Raw genomic sequence first — 26,043 nt, 5'->3', positions numbered from 1 at the left:
ATGTTTATCCATAAGGCTTAATTCAATTGTAGTAAAATAGTAATAGGTACGGAAATACATGCAAACACACTCAAACTGTTATTTTCATAACTATACTAGACTTAAACAACGAAGAATAACATCAAAATCATCATTGTATGGGCTGATATGTCACTTAAATGAGGCAATGCCCTGCTTTATACATAATATGAACATATCATTCGCAGTCTGATAACGGAACGGCAAAAGTGTGCTAAAAAACAATGTAAGCACACTTTTCTCCTTAGTCGAGTGCCAACTGTGTGTCAATCAAAAAGTGTTAATGTGCTATAAAAAGTGCTTAAATAATACGTTAGCGACTCAAAAAAGGAGATGGTGTGACTTATCACCGGTAAGGTTATTTTATTTATTTAAGATTGATTTGCAAAAAGCTTAAATAATTTAGTAAAACGTATATTTTTTTATTAAATATGGTACAATTAGCAAGTCTCCAGACATGACCCGCTTGTCAGAATGGGACAGATGAAAGGACACAATCAGAAATGAATGTAAAGTCGCTCTTTTTTTAAAGGCATAGTGAATAATTATAAGCAACTAGTGATCAATTACATACTAGTGCTATATTTACACGTTACTAAGGAACTATCGTTACCTACTGATAATTGATACTTATTTACACCGCAAATATGTAAAAGCTAATATTTTTCAGCTCTCCCCTACACGAGATAATGGAATACATTAGTACACGAAAATTGGCGCCAGTTGGTAGCAAGAGAGAGATGTGAAGAAATTTACAAAACCAAAAAATTTAAATCTCTTTCGAATGTCAACTTAAAATTTTCATAACCAGTTTAACTATTTTTTTATGTAAATAAAAATATTATATTTTAGTGTTAGTTTCTCTGATTAAAGGTTACCTTAACTTAATAAATCCAAATCCATTTAGAACGTAAAGAAGTAACAAAGACACAAACTTTCCCCTTTATGAGTGTAATTTTTGATTAAAAACGTAAAATACCTCCCGACTGAACAGATCTTGATTACAAAATAGGGAGAGACTGACTAACGTAAAACTTATACTAACCCTCTTTTTCGTCAGGGCTTAAAAAATAACCTCACTGCTACTCCACTGATGTCACTGTCCCCTCGGGTTCTTCATTCAATAATACGAAGCATAAACTGAAAAAATATTTACATTGCTGCCTATTGACTAAAAATATTTTAAACAATTGGAGTAAACGCCGAAATGTATAGACAAAGCAGTCGAATCCCTCAAATTTTTTTTTGCTCTATTTTGAGTCTATTTATTACTGTTGAGTTACCCCCATATTGGGATACCATACCTAATTATAGATTAACCCCCTTATTCATAATAGTCTGCTAACTTAAAGCATTGCTAATTCTCACTCTGTCTTCTTCTATTGGCCTAAGTCAGAATGAGAAAAAACACTCCTAAGCGGCTGTTTAAAGTTAGCGGACCATTATGAATAAGGGGGTAAGTACAGGGTGGCGCAATAGAACGTGCATATTTAAAATATTGATTAAAAAATAAATACAAAAGGTATAGTTAAAATAAAACTGAGGTATTATTAAGAAATAACTGAAGTTTATTTTTTAAAAATAACATCGTCTAAATGATGACCCTCTCTACGACGACACTCCTCTAATCGCAAACGGAAGTTATTGAAAACTTTCTTCAGTAATGCTGGTGTAATTGCTGCCATTTCACCACGGATATTCTCCTTGAGCTGATCGATGTTTTTCGGATTATTGCTGTAGACTTTGTTCTTGAGGTATCCCCACAAAAAAAAAGTCAGGAGGCGTCACGTCTAGACTACGTAGGGGCCATGGGATATCACCTCTTTTCGAAATCAGTCTGCCAGGGATCTGTTTCACAACCGCCATGGAGTCATTTGATGTGTGACAGGTAGCTCCGTCTTGTTGAAACCAAGTCCTAGAATTCACTATTCTTGAATTTTCAAGCTCTGGAGCCAAAAAACCTTCCAACATCGCAACATAGCGTTCGGTATTAACAGTGACGTTTCGCCCCCGCGCATTTTCAAAGAAAAACGGTCCAATTATTCCTCTACCAGAGATTGCTGCCCATACTGTCACTTTAGGACTATGCAGTGGTTTCTGGTGCTTGAGTTTGGGATTCTCACTGTTCCAGTAACGACAATTTTGACGGTTTACGAACCCATTGATATGGAAGTGGGCTTCATCTGAGAAAAGGATATTGTCAAAATTGGAAAATCGATTAAGCATTTCATTAGCAAATGCGAGCCTTGCTCCGAAGTCAGACTCTTTCAATTCTTGTGTTAACTGCAGCTTGTAAGGATGCAGTTTAAGATCCAAGTTTAAAATTCGTTGCAAACTTCGTCTCGATAAGGGTAAGACAGACGATCTCTTGCGAGTAGACATTTGTGGATCTCCTCGTACAGACTGCATAACTCTCTCAATATTGTCGTCGGTCCTAGATGTTCTTGGACGACCTTTTGCTTGTGGTTTAAACGTTGAACCAGTCTCTTCAAAACGCTGTACCCATATTTTAAGTAAATTAGCACTCGGAGCTTCACTAATTTGCCGTAGTCCATATTCAGAACAATATAAACGCCTAGTAACGATGTATGAACGAGAGTTCTCGTAAAATGCGCGACGCTTCCCGTCGAAGTAGTGACTAAAACTCCATGAGCCCGCCTACCCAACGATGCAGACTCCCCCCGCCCACGCACTTTCTACCCCGCGAAAAAAGATGATGCAATATGCACGTTCTATTGCGCCACCCTGTATATATAGATTCCGTAAGTTGAGTTGGAGTGAAGAAAATCGTCATGACAATATCCTCGACTTTACTGAGATAATATCTATCTAGATATATCTATATGTATAAAGCGTAATTACATATGAGGTATAAATTATTCTTATCTTATGAGTAGACATTTTGTTAATAGGGGACCCGGGTCAAGCGTAATTTGGAAAATAGGTATTTGAAGAAACTATTTCTGTCGCGCCGCGCCCGAAACACAACAATTTATGTGTGTATGAATAGCCCGGGTTTTGTGTGAGTAATGCGTATGATGGGGTACACCAAAGAGAAAAAAAATATATAGGGAAAAGAGAGCCCTCTCTAGAGTGCGTTTCATCAAATAGTTCCTATGCCGTCATGTTGGTAGCATTGGTTGTCAAAAGTGTCAACACGGTGTGCCGCTGCTCCAAATTTTCACAAGTTAATGAGATTCAGTCATAAATCATGCCGAAAACATTAAAAAGTGGTGAAAGAATGATGGTGTTGAAAGTGAAAGACTTTTGTGAGCGTGAAAAACGTAACGAGGCCCCACTTATTCCATTAAGCTGTGTACAAGCTCGGGTCGCCGCCATTACAGGTAAGTCAAATAGGGTTGCCAGTGTCAGGGCCCCAATTCTCGCGCCACCCGATATAAATATCGTGTGTGATATGACGTCCTGTCACTATCGCGCGTGCAGGTTTCTCCGTGCGCGCAAACGAGACAGGACATTATATCGTATGTGATATGCTTATCGGGTAATTCGAGAATTGGGGTCCTGATTACCAGGTCCACGACTAAACTCAAATTATTGTGTCTTAACATTCTAATATTCCTATTGTATTTTATTCTAATTACCTATAGTATTTTTAGTGTTAGTTCACTTGACCTTTTTAATAAAGTACCTAGGTACAAAAATCTGACAATAGTCAGGGTCTGAAATATTTGTCATTTGTTAATAACCTAAATAATAATTGTTGCACTACAAAAGTAGAACTAGCTATCTTCTACCTATTGAAAGCAATAATATCGGAGTAATGTGCTCTTCTTATAATTTATAAAATTGAATTTTCTTTTAGGAATATCTGAAAAGACCGTGACGAAAATTACTAAAGAAGGTAAAGTAGCAGCTTCAACGTCGACTAAAGTGACTACTCCTCGCAAAAGTGGCCCACGACGAAAAACCCACGAACTGGATGATTTTGAACTGTGCGCTATAAGGCATAAAATACATGAATTTTATTCTGTAAGAAAGGAATTGCCTACATTAACAAAACTATTGCATGAAATGCGAAATGAGATAGATTATAAAAGCACCACATTGTGGAGAATTATAAAAAGTATGGGATTTTATTTCAAAAAATGCAAATCCAAGAGAAAGCTTTTGATGGAACGATACGACATTGTTGCCTGGCGTCATCGCTATCTGGAAGAATTAAGAAAAAATTGTCTTGAAACCCAGCGGCCAGTTGTACATACATACACGCCACATATTGCGCTGGAAAATGTTGGCAAAGCGAAACTGAAGAAGGTGTTTTATCTTCTGATTCTAAAGGCCCACGTTGGATTATCGTTCATGCAGGTGGCGCCATGGGATTTTTACCCAATGCTCAGCTAATTTTTAGATCTCAATCAAAATCAGCTGATTATCATGATGAAATGAATAAAGTTAACTTTAATAAATAGCTTAGGGAAAAATTGATACCAAATCTACCTCCGCAATCAATTGATGTCATGGATAATGCCTCCTATCATACTGTTCAAGTTGATAAGGCACCCAACAAAGTCAAGCACTAAGTCCGAAATGCAGTCCTGGATCACAAGTAAAGGACTTTTGTATTTGCCGACGATGTTGAAAGCGCAGCTGTATGAAATAATTATAGAACATATACAACTACCTGTAAATGAAGCAGATGTAATGTTAGAAGAGAATGGCCATAAAGTATTAAGACTTCCGCCTTATCATTGTGATTTAAATCCAATTGAGCTTATATGGAGTGTGTTAAAAAGACGAGTTGCTGAAAAAAACGTTGGCCAAGAAGCTAATAGAATAGTGCAAATTACTGAGGAAGAAATTGCAACTATTACTGTAGAGGAATGGAACAAAGAATGCGAGCACGTCATAAAAATAGAAGACCAATACTACGCCGACGGCCCAGTAATAGATAGCGAAACGGAAAGATTCATAATCGAAGTAGGCGAAGATACTGATACTTCTGATGATAGCGATGCTGAGGATAATAATTTGTCAGATTTAGATGAACATAATTATTGTAAAAAATTATGAAAATAAACATTTTTAGATTAAAATCGTGTTTTGTTCTCATTGAACCTGTAATATTTTTATTTTTATTCTATACATAATTTTTTTATTAAATGAAAGATAATATTAATGATATTAAAAGTTATTCCCACGCCTTTAACAATAAAGAGGACTGAAATATTGACTGCTAGTAGTTAATAGGGACGACTCATCATATTAATTTTTTAATCTCCCTGAATTTGGGGTAATCGCAAAAGGGTAACGTGACAGCACTTATTTCCATTACTGCCAACATGACGGCATAGGAACTATTTGATGAAACGCACTATACGCATTATGAGCTGTCTATTTGAAAACTAGCGCCATCTGGAGATTGGCCCCGAAAATAACTATATATAAGCTCGAAATTATAAAATTCATTTTTAATGCTGTGACGCAATTGAATAACTAACTCTAATTTTGAATGTAGATATTGCAATTTTTTACCATGTTGAAATTTAGTAGTGTAAATATGCAAAATGGAACACAAGAGTACATGCGCAAACGTTAGAAGTAGCCGCCATTTTATGACCAGTTTAGTGAGCAGTGACAGAATTAAAGAAAAGTTGAAAGGTTTCAAAGCGAGTGACAGCTGACAAAGTTTTCATTTTCGGGCCAACTAACAGATGGCACTACAGTCTTCTGAGAACGTCACTTTAAGGCGTCTGTCCCAGCTCAAGAAAGTTAGCCCCCCACATTTTTTTTATTTATTTATTTTTTTTTATTACATCGTTAGTTCGTAGTTTGTTCTTAGTTGTTCTCTATAAACATTTGTTTTTGTTTTTTTTTTTTTTTTTAAATTTGTAATTCATTAAAATTGGTTAGGTTAGGTTAGGTTGTTAGAACAGTTAAAACAACGCACGAGCCGAGCGTAGCGTGCCGCGGCAGCGGCCGGCGAGTGCCAGAACCAAATAGTAGGCGTTTCCCCTCATTTTTAATTAATTGTTTTTAAATAAATAGCAAACAATTATTTATAGCGAACAATTAAGAACAAACTACGAACTAACGATATGCGATATTGAAAATACAAAAATAGAAAAAAATTTTTTTTTGGAGGGCTAAGTTTGATGAGCCGTTTTTCCCGCCCCTGGGGTAGCGCACGCCACAAATCCCGTTTGATTTATCAACTTACTCTGTGTTCGCTCATAATTAGTTTTTGACCCTGGCTATTGATACACGGACTTGTAACGTTGCTATACTTTGATTCTGCTCGCTCTTGGCTTGTGAATCAGATTTTGAGTAATTATTTTCACTACCTACTGAAAAGTTTATGTATTAATATATATTTTAAATCTTTAATATCTTCGAAAATATTCATTTAAATTAAATGCTGTAAAAGGCCATGTTGAAATATATTAAATGCACAATGTATACTTTATTTTATAAGGATTAATGTTGTATTGCTTAAATTAGCTTCGTAAATAAACCATTATTTCTCGTAAATAGTAAAGTATGAAAAATGGTTATTGTGGGTTATCACTAAGAGATAGACATATTCCTACCATCGCGCATGTGTTTATCGAACAACAATGTGTTTATTTACATCACATTAGAAAACTCTAAAATGATCAGTGTTTCTCTACTATCATCATCATTATCATTCAGCTGGAAGACGTCCACTTCTGTTACAAACAAATGTTGACAAATTACCTCCCCCAAAGATCGCCATGACGATCGGTCCAGCGATGCCCTCATCCAACCTGTTCCGGACCATGTGGGGGGCCTACCAGCACTATATCTTATATCTATTAAATACCGCATCAATATCCGTTACGTAGTTTTAAAGATCTATGGATACATAGGGACAGACAGCGGGAACGACTTTGTCGTGATGATGATACGAGTACATTTTACATTCAATCACGAATGAAAAATATATATAAATATTGAAATAGTGTATAATGAAAACCTTAATTTGTAACAAAGTATAAATAAAACGTTTATGGAAGAAGCACTTCTTTGATCGCAGAAGGTGTAGAAGAAAAAATGCTTGCCATTTTAAACAGAGAAGTGGATAAAGATTGCTGTCCTGTGATAGCAGTAGTTGCAGATGGTTCTTGGGCAAAGCGTTCATACAAAATTGTATGTAGCTCAGCGCCCGGTGCTGCATTGTTGGACTGCAAAGTAAAAAGTTTCTGATACTGGTGATGATAAGAATGTACCTAATTAGGTCGGATAGAATAGGATCCTGATAAGTGATATGTCTCCTCTGTATAAGTTAAATTTATAGATAAAAAGCTGAAGAGCTTCAACACACTACAATTGATCAGAGTGATGATGAATTGTAGGCTTTAGAGAGGCGCAAGCGTATTATTGCGTAATATTTTTACGAATGCTACTAGCCGAATTGATTGACAGTCGTATTTCAAGAAATTTACCTGTACGGGGCAGAGTAGAAAAACGATTTAATAAATTATTTAAATATTTGAAAAATAACTATATTATGTTTTGTGTGTAATAATAAGTGCCCCTTTTACATATGTATATTATTTTAGTATGTCTACAGTATATACATTCTACCTACTCAAAAACTCTACTCCATGTCGTTCATGGAAGCAGCTGTGATTGATCTATTTCAAGTTCAGTTTCGCCCAGCTCCGTGTCAGTGGAAACCCGCCCTTATACTTGTAGTTGCGTGTTTATTTTTATTTATACATGCTTGTCTATCCGTAGGTAGCTTGCATTGATTTATTCTATATAAATTAATATAATCAATCATCAGTCACACACATACTATACATCACACATTCACGAAAATTATCAATAAATAAATTCTACTAAATCAACTGACAAATGCAGCTCAGACTGATTTTACCTATAAAATTTTGACTAAATAGAGGTTTCGTATTCCCCTGTTTTCCTTAGAATATTGAACCTACAAAAAAAGTTTTTGGTACAATATTTTCGGGAATAATGAGTCTGTGTCGGTACGTTTTCCTTTTTTCTTACAAACTTTTCAAAATTGTTACGTATTCGTCTGAACAGGGCGGTATAAAAATGGCATTTTCTACGATGTTTGAAGAGTCACATTTTCTTATGTCATTAGTTGATTGAAAAAAACAAAACGTACCGACATAGCTCTAGCATCTAGATTTTTTGACAAATAAATCTCCTCTCTAGAAGCATTATTCAGGGAGAAAAAAGGGGAATACGTTTGTATGGAATAACGCTGCTAGCGTCCCCTTTTAATGTCTAGTTTATTTGAAGGTGCAGCGTTTCGCCCGTTTATTTACAAGGCTGCCTGACATTCGGAATACTTTACAATAATCATTGTATGCCTGTGCAATCATCCTGTGCAAAGGAGCCTCCCACTCGCAAGGTAACAACCACCTTCTTGAAGGTAGCTACTGAAAATCACTGTTGGGTTATACCCAACTTATATGCTGAGTAGCAAACCTTTTTGGGGCAAAATATTGCAAACACCAGCTGACCACCATCATGATGATCTAGAATAAGTCTAACTTTAGTTTTTCTTTGGTTCTTGATGTATTTTAGTTTTAATTAAATTAATTGTGCATGTATATTATATTTGTAATTATTTAGATAAGTTTTTCATATTTTGTTCATATTATTTATTATTATATTTTGTAAATGTTTACATGTATTTGTCGTATTTATTCCAAATAAAGATATATTTACCTACCTACAATCATCATCTACGGTTCGTAATAAAAACGTGATTATATACGAAAACTAAACTTACATACAAAATTTCGTGACCGTGCCACTAACCGTTGAAGAGTTTTCCATTGAAGAGATTAGCCTGGCTGCAGCGTCAGATTATGTATAATATCATATAATTGCATTTTCATCAATGTTATGTAGGCGTACAAAACTTTAGCTCATTCAGATATCGGGAAGTGTTATAAACGATTCTTTCAGAATTTGATATAATAAAATGTTGAAAACATACCGTGATGTAATCTCTTCTCATACATAAAATCCTTTATAATCCTTAACATATATATCATGAAATATTTACTTTCCTATTATAGACCATGGGATAGTCAACATAATATTATGATACATTTTTATTGTTTCTCGTATTATTTATGCATACAGTACAGTAATCAACCATTTTAATTATATCACTTTTGTTAAAATACTCAAACTTGCAATTAAATAAAACCATACATGTGTCGCGCTAACTCTTGTCAACTGTCTGTGCGATCGTCAGCCAGTTATATCCAGTTTCGCCGCGTACGCAACAAAAATAAGCAGCCAGCGGACACTCACACATGGTCCAGGATCATTGTAGAAGTGTAGCCGTTTCGCGTGGTTGTATGAAGCTTAGTCTCTCTACCTTTTTTTACTCATGTGGCGATATAGCCTGTAAAATACTATTTTCAGTTTATTTGTGCATTTTTTTTTTAAGTTTTAAGTTTTAAATAGTTTGTAAGTTTAATAACCTTTAAAATCCTTTTTATTTTATTATATTGTAGTTATGATGTGCAAAAAAATATATATATATGTATACATATAATTATCGATAAAAAATATGGATTGATTCCAACCCTATATATATAGATATTGGCAGCTCTGATATTACGTCATTAGTTGATTATGTTGGGATCAACATTTAGTACAATACAATACGAGTGTCATTTCTTAATTCTTTTTATTTTGTATGGCACTACCGTCTCTTGAACGTAGTGCTTAAATACTCTTTGGCCATAAACTCCCAAAAAAAAACTATATTATTTATTTTGAACTTGTAATTTGGTGTTGATCAATAAATGTACCTAATTAGTGAAATAACAACAATATAAAATTCTGATAACATGATTTAGTTTACAAATTCTGCTCTTGTGTCATAACGATTTTATCCGATATTTTGTGCAACATATAATTATAATGATTTAAACTAACATATACTACAGTATACGATAATTATAGTATCTGAAAATTAAGAACAATTACCTGTTTTTCAATCAAGCTGTTAGGGTTCTGAAAACCAACAAGTTTATTGAATGAATAGTCAAAATGCACGAGGCATATGAGGTAACACATTTGTTAAATGCTTCTGTTCAAATTGAGACCATTGCAGCATATGGTAAGTTATTATCAATAACTTTTCAATATTAAAATTTTTAAATGTAAGTAACTTTGTTGCCTTATCTTCTTTCTCAACATCTTTATTCTAGATGGAAATTTACTCTTGGGAACTCGGCAAGGGCATCTCTTAATGTACTCATTGTCTCTCAATAATGATACCAAGAAATATGAGCTAAAAATGTTAAGGTATTGCAAAAATTTTAGTAAAAAACCGATTCAACAGATAGAGGTCATACCAGGTTAGTGTAATTGATGTGTGTGTGAAATGAGAATCATTGTAAAATTAAATAATTAAAAAATGTTATAAATTGATTAAAAAATTATATTAAATTCGAATTTGAATTTACAAATACTTCATATAAAATTTTCTATGATGTTGATTACATATTTATATTAATGTGAAGTGATGAAGTTAATCCCACCATAAACATTATACAAAGTTGGTCTATTCTAGACTAACACTTTATCCTACTCTGTTAAGAAATCTCTAATTCTCTAGTAAAGCCAACCACTTAACAAGCTTTGATTTGATTGTACTTGTATTAAATGTTCATAGAGTCATGAATGAGTGTTAATTAAATGTGTATGGCCTGTGTTTTTCAGAAGATAATTTACTACTTTGCCTCACCGATAATATGCTCTCGTCTTATGATATTAATGGGGTGAACTTTCCTTTGGTAAACACATTTTCTGATACCAAAGGTGCATCACTGTTCGCTTTAGATAATAAGGTATGTAATCAATTAGTACAATAAATAATTAAATAAAATACTTCTGAAAGGGGTAAAAAAAATATAAATATCTGTGAAAGCTAATATTAAATATTTTTCAAAATGAACATTATTTTATTTATCTCATCAGTTAGCCAAGTCTCCAGTTCACATATGGTCAGGTTACGTTGCCTGTGACAAAACAAACCTAATTTATATTATGTGTCAGCCCTTCCTCTTAATCCTTTTAAAGTATTGAATTTAAATGAGTGATATTCTTATTTGTTAACACACAAAAATGTGATATAAAAACCTACTACCATTTCTTGTTTGAATGTTTATGTAAAAAAATTTTGCAATAATAGTTTGTCCAGTTGTTTGCACAAATATTTTTATATGTATCCATTTTGGAGTACCATTACCGGCAATTGATCCTTTAAAATGGTTGTGTGAGGCAAAAAGTTTTTTGAGAAGCGTGGTTTGAAAGTGTGGTTATGGAATACCAGGCACCAACATGATGTGGGTAGAATTTTGCAATAAAATCTTATGTCTTATTGTGAAAAATAATGTCATATCTATAGTTGTAACGGTAATACAATATGAGAGAAAGATGTTGAATTCTACAAGCAATGATTTTCATGTAGTCAATGAACACTGCATTTTTAGAGTGTAAATGTTTTGTATTGTAGGTAGTAATCTATACTAATATTATAAAGCTGCAGTGTTTGTTTGTTTGAATGCACTAATCTCTGGTACTACTGGTCCGATTTAAATGATTCTTTCAGTGTTGGGTAGTCCATTTATCGAGAAAGGCTATAAGCTATGTTCTTTTTTTCAAAATTAGGGATCCGTAATAAAATTGCTATTTTGTAACACAAGGTGTAAAATCGAAAACCTATTTTTGTGTGCGCTGCAAAAACTATTGACAATAGAACAAAATGATGTACAGGCTATAATATAGGCATTATTTTATTACTTATAAAACTATCACGTGAATTATACTTTATATGGCAAAACAACGTTTGCCGAGTCAGCTAGTTAATTATATTTTATGATTCAATAAGCAAATTATATTTTAACACATGTTACAGTCGGCAACATTAATGACAGGTGAATCAAATTCTGTTCTTCAATTGTGTGTGGCAGTTAGAAGAAAATTACAACTGTATTGTGGCAAGAAGGGAGAATTTAAGAAACATTTATTTGAGTTCACTGTACCTGATGTACCAAAAGTTATGTCTTGGGGTCAGCAGTATTTATGTGTTGGCTTCAAAGGAGAATATACATATTTTGATGTAAGTATGATGGCCAGTACTGTTCACAAGCTATTTTAAACAACTTATCATATTAGACATAGCTTGTACTCTAAGATCATTTATATGTCTAGATAGACTGTGACAGCTTTGACAATGTGGAATAAAATTGAGGTTCACAGTTAACACTTATTTTGAGTAATGCACACATACACAAATTGACAATACAAATCGAGAGTGTTTGACATATCTTGCAGCTTGTCACACACACTAATGTAATAAACCTGGACTGTTTTCATTGATAATTTAGCAGCAAGAGGCTCTATCTAGATATATAAATTATCTACGCTTGTACAATGGTTGCCATATAATAAAAAATTCAATATAAACATTCATGACTTAGAAACAAATGTTCATATTCATCATACAAATGTTTGCACCTGCTATTAGAAATTAATTTCATAGAATTATGAAGCCTAACTTGACATTTTAATTACATCATTAGAAGTGGACTCTCTTAAAATGAGTTTGATGTTGATGGCTACCATAAATAGTATATTGTTGAACAAGGGGTGAAAATTGCAAGCAACACACAAAGTAGGGGGTTCAATACACCTATTTGGAATATAAAAACAAACTAGTCTAGCTAGGAATTTATTTAATTTTTAAGTTTGAACTTTATTATGATTTTTTGTCAAAGAGTTCATAAAGCCAACTAACATATGCTTTGTTGACTTCTCAAAGGGATTTGACATGAAAACTTAAGAAATATGCTAAGCTAATACTCAGCTGAGATTTACATATGTAATCTCAGCATCACTGCCATTGCATAAACTGTCTAATAGTTATACAGTTGTTCTTATATTGTAGCTGTCTTCACATGTTTCCAAGGAACTGTTTCCTACAAGTAGTTCAAAATCTCTTGAGCCCACAATAGCTAAGTATTCTGACTCGTCATTCCTTTTGGGTCGTGACAACACCTCGGTACTTGTTGAAGAAGTTGCACAGGTCAGGCAAGAGGCACAGGCTAGACAGGAGGAACAAACTGGGCAAGAGGCACAAGGAATTGTTATTAAAAAAACAATCAAATGGACTGATGCACCCATTGCTGTTGGTATGTGCTACTTGCTACAAACTTTATCACTCAAAATGAATTAATATACATTACATAAAAGTACCCAACACAATAGAATAAGTGACATTTTGATACTTAAGTCTTAGACTGAGATCTATAGAGTGCACTAATATTTTGCTCAGACTTTACTCACGTAAAACATAGCTGTGTGTAAGCTTTGCATAATCTTTTATTTTTATATTCATTTAACAGCTGAAATTATGCTGAGCTTAAGTTAGTCACAAAGATAGTATTAAATGGTGATAGTATTAAATTGTGAATTGTGGTTTGTTTTCTGGTCGAAATCTGTTTATTAATTGCAAATATATATCGGATTTCTCGTCATTACGATTATTGTGAACGCCTGTTCCATATCCTAACTCTGATAAACTTTTATAATTTCAGTATGGGACGAACCTTTCGTCCTGGGGCTACTGTCACAAGATAATGTTGTCGTGCAGACTGTGGAGCCACCGATGTTTATTCAAACTTTACCTGAATTGAACAAGGCAAGACTGATGTATAGGTAAGTTTGATTAGCGTTCCGCAATTTATGGAATGGTGACGTAACAATGCGACCAACCTGTTGTTATGTTAGCTTCCTACATCGATCCACCGTTTAAAGGACTGTGGTGTAATCTTTGCGAACATTTCCCACTTTTATGGAAGAACATCAAAGGAGCGATAAGACCCTTGCCGGCCGTTCAGTATGGTGTACGCGGTATTTTTTTAACTATAACAAGTTAAACCCTATAAGTTTCACTATGTACCTTATTCATAATAAGATCGTAAGTCAATATGCTTTTGTTAGAGTTCGTTTCTTCCGCTTTCCTGTGTTGCAAAATTTTCTTTTTAGATTTTATATTAACACTGCGATACTGAAAAATAAATGTGTATATGATACAACAAATTTATTGTTTTAATCGTGAATAACTAATAATAACACGCGTGTTAATCCATTTAAGTGTTTATTTATGGGTGTAGTAACAGTCGCGTTAATCACAGAAAATACAAGTGTATCACTTACAAATATATATTGTTACGAGCCAGATGTAAGCGGGGACTGATCTTTGTCTCGTCTGTTGGACAAGTGTGGTGTCTGACATCCGTCGACATCACTAAGCAGAGGCAACAGTTGCTGAAAGACAAACAGTTCCAGATTGCCATCGACTTAATGGTATGTATGGTGATGAGTAGAGACCGGATTATATGCTACAAAAAATTCCCGAAGTATGCATGCAAAAATGCAAGTAAATTAGCTAAAATATGCACAAAAATCCATAAAAAGGGCCAAAATATGCATACAATTGAACAGGAAAAAATAAAAAGTAATTTTTTTAAATATTTTTATTTTTATAAAGGCTTGTACTGACAATCGTATTTGTTCTGTAGACAAATTGTGTCTACTATCGCTTGGTAAATATTTGAAAGCGGAAAAGGAGCGTTCAACGTCCACTGAGGTTACTGGGCAGAATTTAAATTTGAGTGCAAAGTTTGGGCTTACTATGAAAAGCATCGAACGATGAGCGAGATCGAGCGTAAAAATGGATTTTTTTCTCTAAAATATGCAATTACCGCTGAAAAGGTACTAAATATGCAAAAGCATATAATCCGGTCTCTAGTGATGAGTATAACCGCGGTGCCGATCACAATTTAGGGATTTCATGAATGTTATCATAAGAGAATCTTAAAAACCCCCGCGCGATGATATGTGGATAGACCGCCATATAAGTGACGTCAGGATCAGATTCCAGGCATACCCTCCATAAATAGCTAATCAAAAGTACCGTTTGCAAGCTGACCACTGCTTGGTGACATCACATTCTTCCCTGTTTCAACACTGTACAAACAAATACAGCACTTGCGTATTACAAATGTTGCGATTCCGAAAAAAAAAGATTGTAGGTACCGTTTCGTGTGCCAAGACTGTTACTTACGGTCACTTACGACATTTAATACATACTATAAATATTATAAAGTTAAGTTAAAATCAAAGAATTTTTAATAATGAAGTTTATTCAACACTTGAAACGTCCATTATGTTGTCATGTACCACCAAGACGAAATCCACAAACTCAAATTCAAATATTTTTGTTCAAAATAGGATGTGACATCACTTATTGAAAGTCAAAAACTATCACCCATTCCGAAACTGGGCGCATCAAACTCAGCGGGCTTTTAAAATATGGTCACAATGTAATATCGTACAATTAAACTTATTATTTAATAGACTGAGAGCCGTCGCTCCATTCCTAATCTGTGGTAGGTATCATTAAGAAAGTCATTTAATATTTTATAGTAACCTTTACCACACAAACATTTTTTAACAATTCTATTGAATAACTTAAAACATTTGTTTTGAACATTATCTGGGATGTTGTTGTAAAAGTATATACATCGCCCCACAAAATACTTACTAACTCGACTTAGCCGAGTGGTAGGCATTATAAGTTTATGTCTCTCCCTGGTGTTAACATTATGGTTATGACAGTTTCTAGCAAATTCACAGATAGATTTCCATTATTTTTTTTCTAAACTTTCATACTTATACATAATATAGACAGTGCTTCTTTCAAATATATACTAAAATATTCGTGTAAATTTAATTATTTTATCCAATGGTCTGTATTACAGAAATTATCAGAATGCTCGCCAGAAGAGAAGAAACAAACAATACATTCCATTCAAATGCTTAACGCTATGGAGCTATTTGATAACAAGCAGTATGCACAGTCTATGAAGGAATTCATTAAACTGAACACAGATCCTGTTGACGTTATCAAACTGTTCCCTGAACTAGACTGTAAACCTGGAACCGAAAGTGACGATAAGAAATTGAAGGGAAAAGACCTTGAGAACGCTATAAGTGCGTTGATTCAGTACCTGGTTGATACGCGGTTGGCGATCGGCAAGGCTCTGGAGTCTCGGGAAGTCAAGGAAGATGCTTCGAATCAGAGGAATGTGGTGCAGCAGCTGGAGCTGATTGATACTACTCTACTTAAATGTTATTTACAGGTAACGCTTCTCACTTAAATCGACTTTCAATAATTTTTTCTACTCCTCTACTCTTTATCTGTCATTAATATAGCCACGGTTACTAATATAAGTAGGGACAAGTGGGGATCTATGAAACACAGGCCACAATGAAACAATCACAATAAAATCTTCAGGTTTTTAAATTTCCGCATTCTATTTACTCGACCAATCAGGTTATTCTTTAAGTAAAACAAGAATTTAGTTGCATTGAATACTAGTGTAGCATAGGAGTTTTAATAGCGAAAAATTGTATTATTATACCCCAAATATTAAATTTACAGTGAAAGAACATTGAGTTTTACTGAAGAACTATTGACACTAGGTTTGTGATTTTTTTATTTTATAATAGGATAAAATAAAAAAATCACAAACCTAGTGTAGATAATATGATATATGTAATAGAGGATATAGATCCTCTATTTTTTATCCGTAAATTGCGTATTTGGGGCTTTTATTAATATAATAAATATTTTGTAACATATACATTCAAGGAAAAACTCTTGACAGTTCGTAATTTAGCTAGTCGTGGCACTATGAAGCGGGGTTTAATTAAACAGTGTTTCATTGGACAATTATCAGCTGCTGATGAAAATAATCTCTACGATATAAGTTATCTGCGACAAAGCAAAAAGGCAAGAATTTATGTTTCCCTCTTGAACCTGACCTAGCTTCTGAATTAATTTAAACCTCACCAAGTACTAAGGTAAAAATAAGCAATAGTAAAGACAGTCAGTATTCAGCTCAAATGGCTCACTGCATGCCCTTGAATCTGTCCCCTTTTACTTCGCAGAAAGACCAAATAGACCGATCTCGTAAGTTAACAGTAAACTGTCCTAGTATAGTCTGAATGTATTTAAATTCAAAGTACAATTTGTGCTTTAAATTCCCACATAAGGTGTACTTTGTTTTGATATACAATTAACAAACATTGTTTAGTTTAAGGAAAGCAATAATTCGCAACAATTTACCTCTGTAAATGGAAATAAACAGACAATCAGTAAAAAATATAATTAAAATAACACGAATGGTGTCTTCTTTGTCTATCTACCCATAGTATATGTATGAAATGAAAAAAAAAATAACCTCAAAATATGTTTTCGAAGAGGTTTTTAGATCTGGCGTAAATAACCCTTTCAGACAAACGACGCCTATGTAGCCCCACTACTTCGGCTAAACAACTGTCGCCTTGAAGAAGCAGAGAAGACATTGCTACAGCACGGGAAGCATAGCGAGCTGATAATACTCTACCAAACAAAGGGACAACATACTAAAGCACTCCAGCTACTTAAAGAGCAAGCCAAACAAGCCGACTCTAGCTTGAAGGGATACCATAGAACTAAGAACTATTTGCAGAATCTGGGTAACACACAATTAAAATAATTAATTATTTATTTGGAAAAATATTATCTAATTTATACGTACCAGAGTATTCTCGTCGCGGAGCAGATTATTTCGGTCATTGATATGACGGTGTGCATAGTTAATTATTTAACAGGCGAGGAAGTTGCTAACTTTATGATGACTACACTAAAAGTGTTGAGAATTGACCTTGAAGAAATGTTGTCTGTATAAATTAGTTAATATTTCTAATAAAGATCGAAGTAACTGCACATTTAATATATAAGTTTAATGAGTTTTGAGAAAGATTTTTGAAGAAATAATAATAATAATAATATAATTTATTTCAGGCTGTATGTGGCCAATATAATGTTAATAAAAATCTTATTCTAGGGTTAGTAACACATTAAAAACAAATTATATCAATGAGAAATACTACAGGATAGGCTGTGTTCAAAACAACCTGAAAGAGATCCCTAATAAGGAATACTGCTGTAAATAGTTTCATGGCATGTGACAGAGTCCAAGAAAAATTACTAGTTCTAAAAAAATTTAAATATTAACAGACTTCTAAATACTTTTTATTGGTGAAACTTTTGGAAAATATCTGTTAATTTTTATGTGTGTCAAAATTTTAATCTCGTAAATGATAATGTAAAATGGCTAGAATAACTGATTTATTGCTAAGGTCTTTTGTTTGTTTTGTCTTGCCTTTTTGTAAATGTAACTGTAGAAATAAGATTATTTTTAAACTTTTATATCATCAGGTGCTGAACATATAAATCTGATATTCAAATTCTCCGACTGGATTTTGGAAGAGCACCCCGAAGAAGGGCTCAAGATATTTACCGAAGATATAGCCAAAGTCGAGAATCTTCCCCGTGCGAAGGTTCTAGACTTTTTGCTGCGGGAACACGAACCATTGGTTATTCCGTATTTGGAACACGTCATTCACACTTGGAACGATACTAATTCGTTGTTTCACGACGCCCTTGTCACAATGTACCGAGAGAAAATCACGGATAAAAAAGCCAACATTACAGAGGAGGAACTACAGCATATAAAGTCGAAATTAGTTTCGTTTCTGGAAAGGTCTTCGCATTACACGCCAGAGAGAATTATTCTGCATTTCCCTAATGATACCCTATTCGAAGAGAGGGCTATCATTTTGGGAAAACTGGACAGACATGAGCAGGCCTTAGCTATTTATGTACACATTTTAGGTGAGTAGTTTTAATATACCTACCTCGTCGGGCCATAGGTTCTGTTATCAATAAGAACGCATTTATTTTTATAACGTAATGTCATCTTAATAAAACTTATTGGTCTATGTATTTATTTATTGAAGCCTTAGCAATAAATAAATAAAAAAGAACTCTATTTGAAAAGACTACTTTTTCCTTTAAAGTAGACCTTTAATGGTATGGTCACGAATCTTTGAATTACGCACTGTTCTCAGGGGAAATTTAGTCACTGCTAGTTCTAGAGATTTCTTAAGCAACTTCATGTCGGCGTTTCATCATTGATGGACTGATCATTAATTATTGTGGTGCAAATTTTTATTTAACTAAAAATATTTGTGGCCACATAATTAACATATACATACAGAAGAGGGCAAAGGGCTATTTCAGACTATAGGCAGAGAATGGGCTGAGTATTTCCAACATAGAAAGACAAGGAAACGAGAGAAATAGAGTGAGCTGAGAGTGCTAGAAGTCGGAGTGCTAAATTGTCTATGTCTATGTATCCCACAGCACTACAGCCCTAAAAAATTTAATGTGTCTTCACCCATAGTATATGTCTTTCTAGAAGGCGGTAGGTGATCTATCTATCTTCGAGACATCAAGTTTCTTATTAAAACTTGGTGCTTTCCAACTCTTTCAAGTAGATGATTTCTTCATATTTATACTAAAAACAATAGTGTGATTATAAAAAAATCTTTAAATTACTTTTTAATTTATTTAATAAAATAAAAATTTTATGTATTTTTCAGGAGATGTCGAAAGAGCGATTCGGTACTGTGACAATGTGTGGGAGAAATCGAATGACAAAAGCTCAGGTGTTTACGTTATATTGATGAAGATACTTATGAACCCGGAGCAAGCCACACCTCTGACCGGCCCGCTGGCCAATGTCCCCAGGCACCCGAGAGCCTCTATACCAGATATGGAGACGGCTCTTGCTATACTGGAGAAACATGGTGATAAAATATCGCCCATTAAGGTATCATTCAATATTCTACAACTGTTTTAGAATCGATTTTAGAGTGTTTTGTAACTAACACTCTTAAATCATCATCATACCACACCATAGCATATATTAAAAGCAGCTCAAGCCATAGAAATCTTTAATGCAATTACAGCGTTAGTCTCAAGGTGATGACTACATTGCTTCTCGATCCTAAGCAGAGACGTCAAACTACCAAAATCTTTATTATCTGCCAATAAAGCTATTGTCCAACAGACAGCGAACCGAAAGCGAAGCGTTGCAGGCCGCCCGCGCCACTCGTGCCATAGTTTTGTAAATAAACACAATCGTCACGTTTCGCTCTTGGTTCGCGTCTCGCTGTTGGTTCGCGTCTCTCATTCGCTCTCTGTTTGACGTCGGTCATACAAAGCCAGCTAATACAACTATCTCGCTTATATCGCGTTTGTCCTGGCGTGACACGAATTTCGGTTCGCCACGTATTCGTTTTGCTTTCGCTTTACTATGTGACTAGATTCTAACGATACTATACATAACAAAATGAAAACGCTTCACCACGCTTTCGGTTCACTGTCTGTTTGACAATATGTTTATTGGTATATAATGCCATTTATATCTATACATACCTATACATCAATATTTTTGATATGGTATGGTAGGTAAATAAACTCTTAAGAAACTACAAAAAATTCTAAATTCAAATATTTGGAAAGAAATGCCATTGGTCAAAAAATAGTTGAGATAAAATAATTTAATTGTGGAAACTTTTATTGGTTAGTGATTTATATTTTAAATTTTATTTTTTAAGTGTATTAAGTTGTACTGTTTGTTTCCCGCATAAAAAATAAATAAATAAAAATTAAATAATTTTGACAAAAATCAGTTTGAACCAATCCTCTCCGCTTGATTGTGAGATGTCATGAACTATGACGTCTTTGTTCAAATGATAGCCGTTTAAAGTGTCCACGTCGGTTGGCTATTTTTATCACTTTTCTAAATACTTTCACTAATTATCTACTAGTAATATAAAAGCATATTTATAATCCCTGTATTGTAAGATTCTGTTTTCTTTGAAATAGAAGCCACAACCTTTTTATTTCCCTACTTTTCACTTAACGCTTACACTTAATATGCCTACTATTTGTATAAATATCTAAACTATATTAGATTACTAATAGGTCTCATGATACAATGGTATTTCGTATTTGATACTAGTTTTAAGACAGAAGTCGAAGCCATTATTGAGTATTATCGTATTTCATTGCAGTATAACATAATCAGAAGCATTTATTGAACATAACTTTTTACTATGCGTTGTAGAAGTGGATATTTTTAATCGGTGAGGTCTCTCTTACACATTAAGAAAACCGTTATGGTAGTAGATATGTTTATTAAAAGAAATGAGAAGGAGATATATTGTATTCATCCACTCACGCATGTATACCCGAGGGTAAATATAATACCGCTTGGCTATGCCTAGCACATTTCAAACAAATGTATTGTTATATCGTAATAAATTTAATATTGCAGGCTCTGTCAGTGTTACCAGATTCAGTGCCGCTCAGTAGGCTGAAGAGTTTCTTGGAATGTGCTCTGGAAACCCAGCTTACTACCAAACGACGTACACAACTACTCAAGGGACTGCTGTACGCCGAACATACACAGGTAACAGGGGTTTGTGATTCGTGTTGGGTCTGAAACACTTGTCTTATTTCTATAATATGTCTGAGTACCTATACCTATTTATCAGGTAATAAAAATACTTAATTACCAATTTAAATAATTCTTTCACCCGTATAGACCAACTTCATGGACTTCTTTCATTAGAATAGCGTTCAATAATTGCTGTAATTCAACCTATATTAATAAATCTACGGGGCTGAGGCAATTGCATATATTTGGCAAAAAGAATTATATTAATTAATTAATTACAGTGCAAAAATTCCAACACGTGGGATCTTAAAAATCCCCAAATTAAATCTACAATCAATAATGCTACCAAAAAATAGGATAGAGTCATTCAATTTCGCCAAAGTCCCGTCCAGCGCCAGAAAATATGACCTGCGATATAAATTTTTTTATGGAAAAGGAGGACTAAAGAGCGTACGGGCCACCTGATGTGATCACCGCCGCCCACATTCTCTTGCAACACCAGAGGAATAACAAGAGCGTTGCCGGCCTTTAAGGACACCTTCCTTATACGCGCTTATGCCAAATAATTATGAAAATATCAAATGTATGTTATATCATTATTAAGTTTATAGAAAGTTTAAACTAGCGGAGGTGGATATTTTAAAAGCCAGTCATCTTGGTGCTCTTTTCTATGCGAACAATGACGGTATAGATTATAAAAACAAAAGCGGAGAGGATTTGTTGAAAATAAACATTTGTCGCGATTCTATTACTTATTCGTTGTGAGCATTGACGTCCTATTTCAAATATTTAAATGTAGCTTTCATTTTTATAATGAATACTAGCTTTATTTACTTAACATACAATTGTTTGATCTTCAATGTTGCATTCAAACTCTGATCCCCATTTTACGCGCTGATTACACGCGTATACTTTGCTTTCAATCTTTACACGTAAATATTTCGACGTACTTTGCCAAATTCATGCCGGGAGTAATGAAATATAGTCTTCACGAACTTCTTAGTCTCCATCTATGCTATTAATAGACGCGAAGTAAAGTTTTTCCAAATTTAAAACTGTTTGTCTTTATCTTACCTTCGTCACTACAGAATTACATAACAGGAAGCAGTAATTTTAAACTTGAAGTAACTTTACATTGCTCTTATAAATAAGACAGTATATTTGTATTATAATTGGTCTTTGTTATAATTTCAGGTTCAAGAGATGAAGCGATTCCACGAGTCTCAAAGTATTATAATAAACGACTACAACATATGTCCAGTTTGTAAGAAACGGTTCGGCAACCAGAGCGCCTTCGTCCGATATCCCAACGGTGACATAGTGCACTACTCGTGTCGGATGGACAAGTATTGAAAACCACACAAATTTTATTTGATCAAATGTTTTCATCAATTTAAACTCAATTTAAAATTTTACCAGTGGGAGGCTCCTTTGCACTGGATGCCGGCTAGATTATGGGTACCGCAACGGCGCCAATTTTTGCCGTGAGCATTTCTGTGTTTCGGTCTAAAGGGCGCCGTATCTAGTGAAATTACTGGACAAATGAGACTTGACATCTTATGTTTCAAGGTGACCAGCGAAATTATAGTGCCGCACTCGGGTTGTTCAAGAATCCTGAGCGCACTATATTGTAATGGACAGGGCGTATCAATTACCATCAGCGGAACGTCCTGCTCGTCTCGTCCCTTACTGTCAGAAAAAAATTTCAAATCATTTACTGAAAGTCATAAAGTACCAGCCATTGGAATATGTTTGACTCACATCTGATAACAATGGGCGCATGATTCTCAACGGGCTTCTTTTTTTGAATAAAATTTAGTTGCAATAAAATTAATTAATTAAATCAAATGTACGTACTCGAGGCTCAAGTGAGATCAGTCATTTGATGTCAAGTGAAGCGTAATTACCATTTAACAAAATACAAATTTTTATTGTGCCATTTTAGACTGTAAAAATCGTAGCCGCAATAAAAATCTATCCAACGGAGGGATTTCCTAACATCGGTAATCACGATTTTCCGATTTAAATACAATTCATATCATAAAGCAGGAATCAGGTGTGTGTATTACATATTTTAATAGATTAATGTGTGAGTTGAGTAGAGTTGACTTAAGAGCATTACCTCACACTTAAGTCCACCTCAACGACCACTTAGTAAAAACTTTAGATTAAGAGTTGGTCTCCGTTGCGCTCCAACTAGATACCGCAGGCGTAGTCGCAAAGTGCAGCAACTAATACTACGCCCAAGTGGGCATACTCGAGCCAGTCTCGATCAATGTGTGACGATGACGTGCCACGTGTTCTGTTAAACTTTGCTAATATTTAATTGAAACTAAAATGCCGGGTGCGTATTACATCTCTGAAAGACGCTGGGATCACATATCATCAGTAAGTATTTTATTAATTTAAATGTAAAATAACACGTAGCGTTTATCCTATTAATATTATAAATGTGAATGTTTGTATGTCTGGATGTATGTTTGAACTTCTTTAACGCAAAAACTACTGATTGGATTTTGATGAAACTACTAATTATTAATTATTTAATAATATAGCTTACACACCAGAATAACACATAGGCTATTTATCATTTATAAAACTATCGCGTGAATTATATATTGCAAAACAACGTTTTCCGGGTCAGCTAGTAAGTTATAAAGTTTGAAATATGCCAACTAAGTGTTAATATGCCACGCACACAAGCATCTTTACAAATAGCAGATACACACTTCAAAACAAAGTTGTCGTAATATAAAAGCTATTGTTCTTAGGTAGTGCAGTATCTAGTTGGAGCGCAGCGGGGACCAATCCTAACAGAGATAAACAATTCCCTGCGTCATCACAAATGTTATCAAAACTCATTTTATACTAGCAGAACTGGTCATTTTTTTTAATTGGAGTAAGGGACGGATCGAATATTTATCAACCTGACGAAGCGAATTTAAAACAACTTGTTATATGGAAATAACACTATAAATGAACCAAAGAATGAATGAATGGCTTTAAGAAAAAATAGAGGGTGAAAAAATTTAAAAAAAATTGTAAAGTTTTCATTATATACTGAGATTATATATAGATATATACAATACGGCAATCGGCCATTTTGACTAAAACATCGCGTCACTCCTCGTTGTCATCGCTGCGTCGTTTGTAAATTGGATTTTCATATAACGAATGTATTTGAAGGGCACCCAAGACACGCGTGTTTTTGCATGTAGAAAATTTGTTTCTAGAAAATACATGAATGTGCATTACAGATTAATAACTGGTGAAATAAAGTTTTCTGCAAACTAATAGACGTGCACCGAAGTAATTGATAATATATCCAAAATTTGTCATCATGCCTCTTGTAACGGTTTAGAAGTCGACCTAATGCGTATTTTGTGTCGTTCAGCTTAAAATTTAAGAGTTCGTAATTTAGAAGTCCAGGGAATCATCATGTCAATGACTTTTAGTCGGTCTTCCACGTCGTAATGTAGGTATAGAAATGTTGTTATTAAAGGTGTTTCTATACTTACTGTAAAGTTAAAACATAGCCTAGTTTGTAAATAACAGGTACATTATTTGGTTGTTTATAAATGATGAAATACTTTTAAATTTCATATAAATTCGCCCGTGTATTAAGGCAACGTTTTCCTACTAAATATTTTATTGTATATTATATAAAGCATTCCTAAGTATATTATATTATTAAAGGAATTGTGCGCTTAAGTTAAATGTTATGCTATTCTATATAGAAGGCTCTTGTCGTACATTCAGAGCGGTGATTCCCATGGTGCGTGCTCCCTCACACTCATGGGCCACTACTGCTTGATAATATAAGTACCTATTTATGTCTCCGTGTGTTGGATTATGGCGAGAATTATAGCAATGTATTTGTAAATTTGTATATTTAGCTAAAATAAACATTTATTTATAACCATTCTTTTATTTTGCTAGGAAGTGCCTACTGCAACTATAAAAAAATAGATATAATATGCACTAAAAAGTATTTATAAATAATTGCGTATTTTTATAAAATCTTATTAATCTATCTAATTCTAGTTACAATTTTTGGAATCGATGTCCTCCCGCCGCGACCCCGCTCTGGCTCCTCACGTCGCGCGTATGTCTCAAGCACATCTGAAGTACACTAACTAATAATTTGTCTAAATATGTGTAGATCTACTAAATTTTGCAATGCAGCAATGAACGTAAGCGCATTGCAATTTGATTACAGAAAGTTAGAAATTCTGCCACAGATCGCACCTTTACTGTATGTCGTTAAGGAGTTCTATTGATCATCATATTCGAATACGACAAATACTTGACTATAACGACGTTACGGTAGGTGACTCAAATATCCGGATAGCACAAAAAAGATTCGGCCGAGTATTGTTAATTTGCTCCTAAAAATTGAAGAATTCCGTTATTTTGTCATGGATCTCACATACCTTTGAAGTATATCCTTTACAATAAAAAACAAACATCGAAAACGATTTGCGCGATATCGAGTTATTCGTTAATTTGTCGCGCATATACTTATATTAAGTTTTTACGGTTTTCTCATGAATGCCATTGTCAGATCTGGACTAAATTGCAATGGGACTACACGGGAAGCACCAGCTTTCAAATA

General features: G+C 34.1%; 1 protein-coding gene and 1 pseudogene across 1 annotated transcript; both read left to right on the top strand.

Moving 5' to 3' along the window:
- Positions 1 to 4,421: 4,421 nt before the first annotated feature.
- Positions 4,422 to 5,049, top strand: LOC126973981 (uncharacterized; annotated as a pseudogene).
- Positions 5,050 to 9,766: 4,717 nt separating this feature from the next.
- On the top strand, positions 9,767 to 25,347 carry LOC126974070 (vam6/Vps39-like protein). The gene is made up of 13 exons (XM_050821465.1): positions 9,767 to 10,117; positions 10,209 to 10,358; positions 10,723 to 10,850; positions 11,921 to 12,124; positions 12,953 to 13,196; positions 13,602 to 13,722; positions 14,247 to 14,373; positions 15,831 to 16,211; positions 17,370 to 17,592; positions 18,338 to 18,793; positions 19,564 to 19,793; positions 21,306 to 21,440; positions 22,623 to 25,347. Exons 1-13 carry the CDS (start codon positions 10,048 to 10,050, stop codon positions 22,779 to 22,781), a joined length of 2,628 nt encoding a protein of 875 aa, XP_050677422.1. The 5' UTR covers positions 9,767 to 10,047; the 3' UTR covers positions 22,782 to 25,347.
- Positions 25,348 to 26,043: the final 696 nt, after the last annotated feature.

This window comes from Leptidea sinapis, chromosome 31, assembly GCF_905404315.1.
Source record: "Leptidea sinapis chromosome 31, ilLepSina1.1, whole genome shotgun sequence".
Classification (NCBI taxonomy): Eukaryota; Metazoa; Arthropoda; class Insecta; order Lepidoptera; family Pieridae; genus Leptidea; species Leptidea sinapis.
Note: the sequence above shows the minus strand (reverse complement) of the source record. Positions and strands in the feature narration are given on the sequence as shown.

Bases quoted from the DNA above. Each gene is read 5' to 3' on its own strand.
- LOC126974070 (XM_050821465.1), top strand. From the start codon at position 10,048: ATGCACGAGGCATATGAGGTAACACATTTGTTAAATGCTTCTGTTCAA. The intron at 10,118-10,208 runs GTAAGTTATTAT...TCTTTATTCTAG, and splicing joins TGAGACCATTGCAGCATATG to ATGGAAATTTACTCTTGGGA. The intron at 14,374-15,830 runs GTATGTATGGTG...TCTGTATTACAG, and splicing joins AGATTGCCATCGACTTAATG to AAATTATCAGAATGCTCGCC.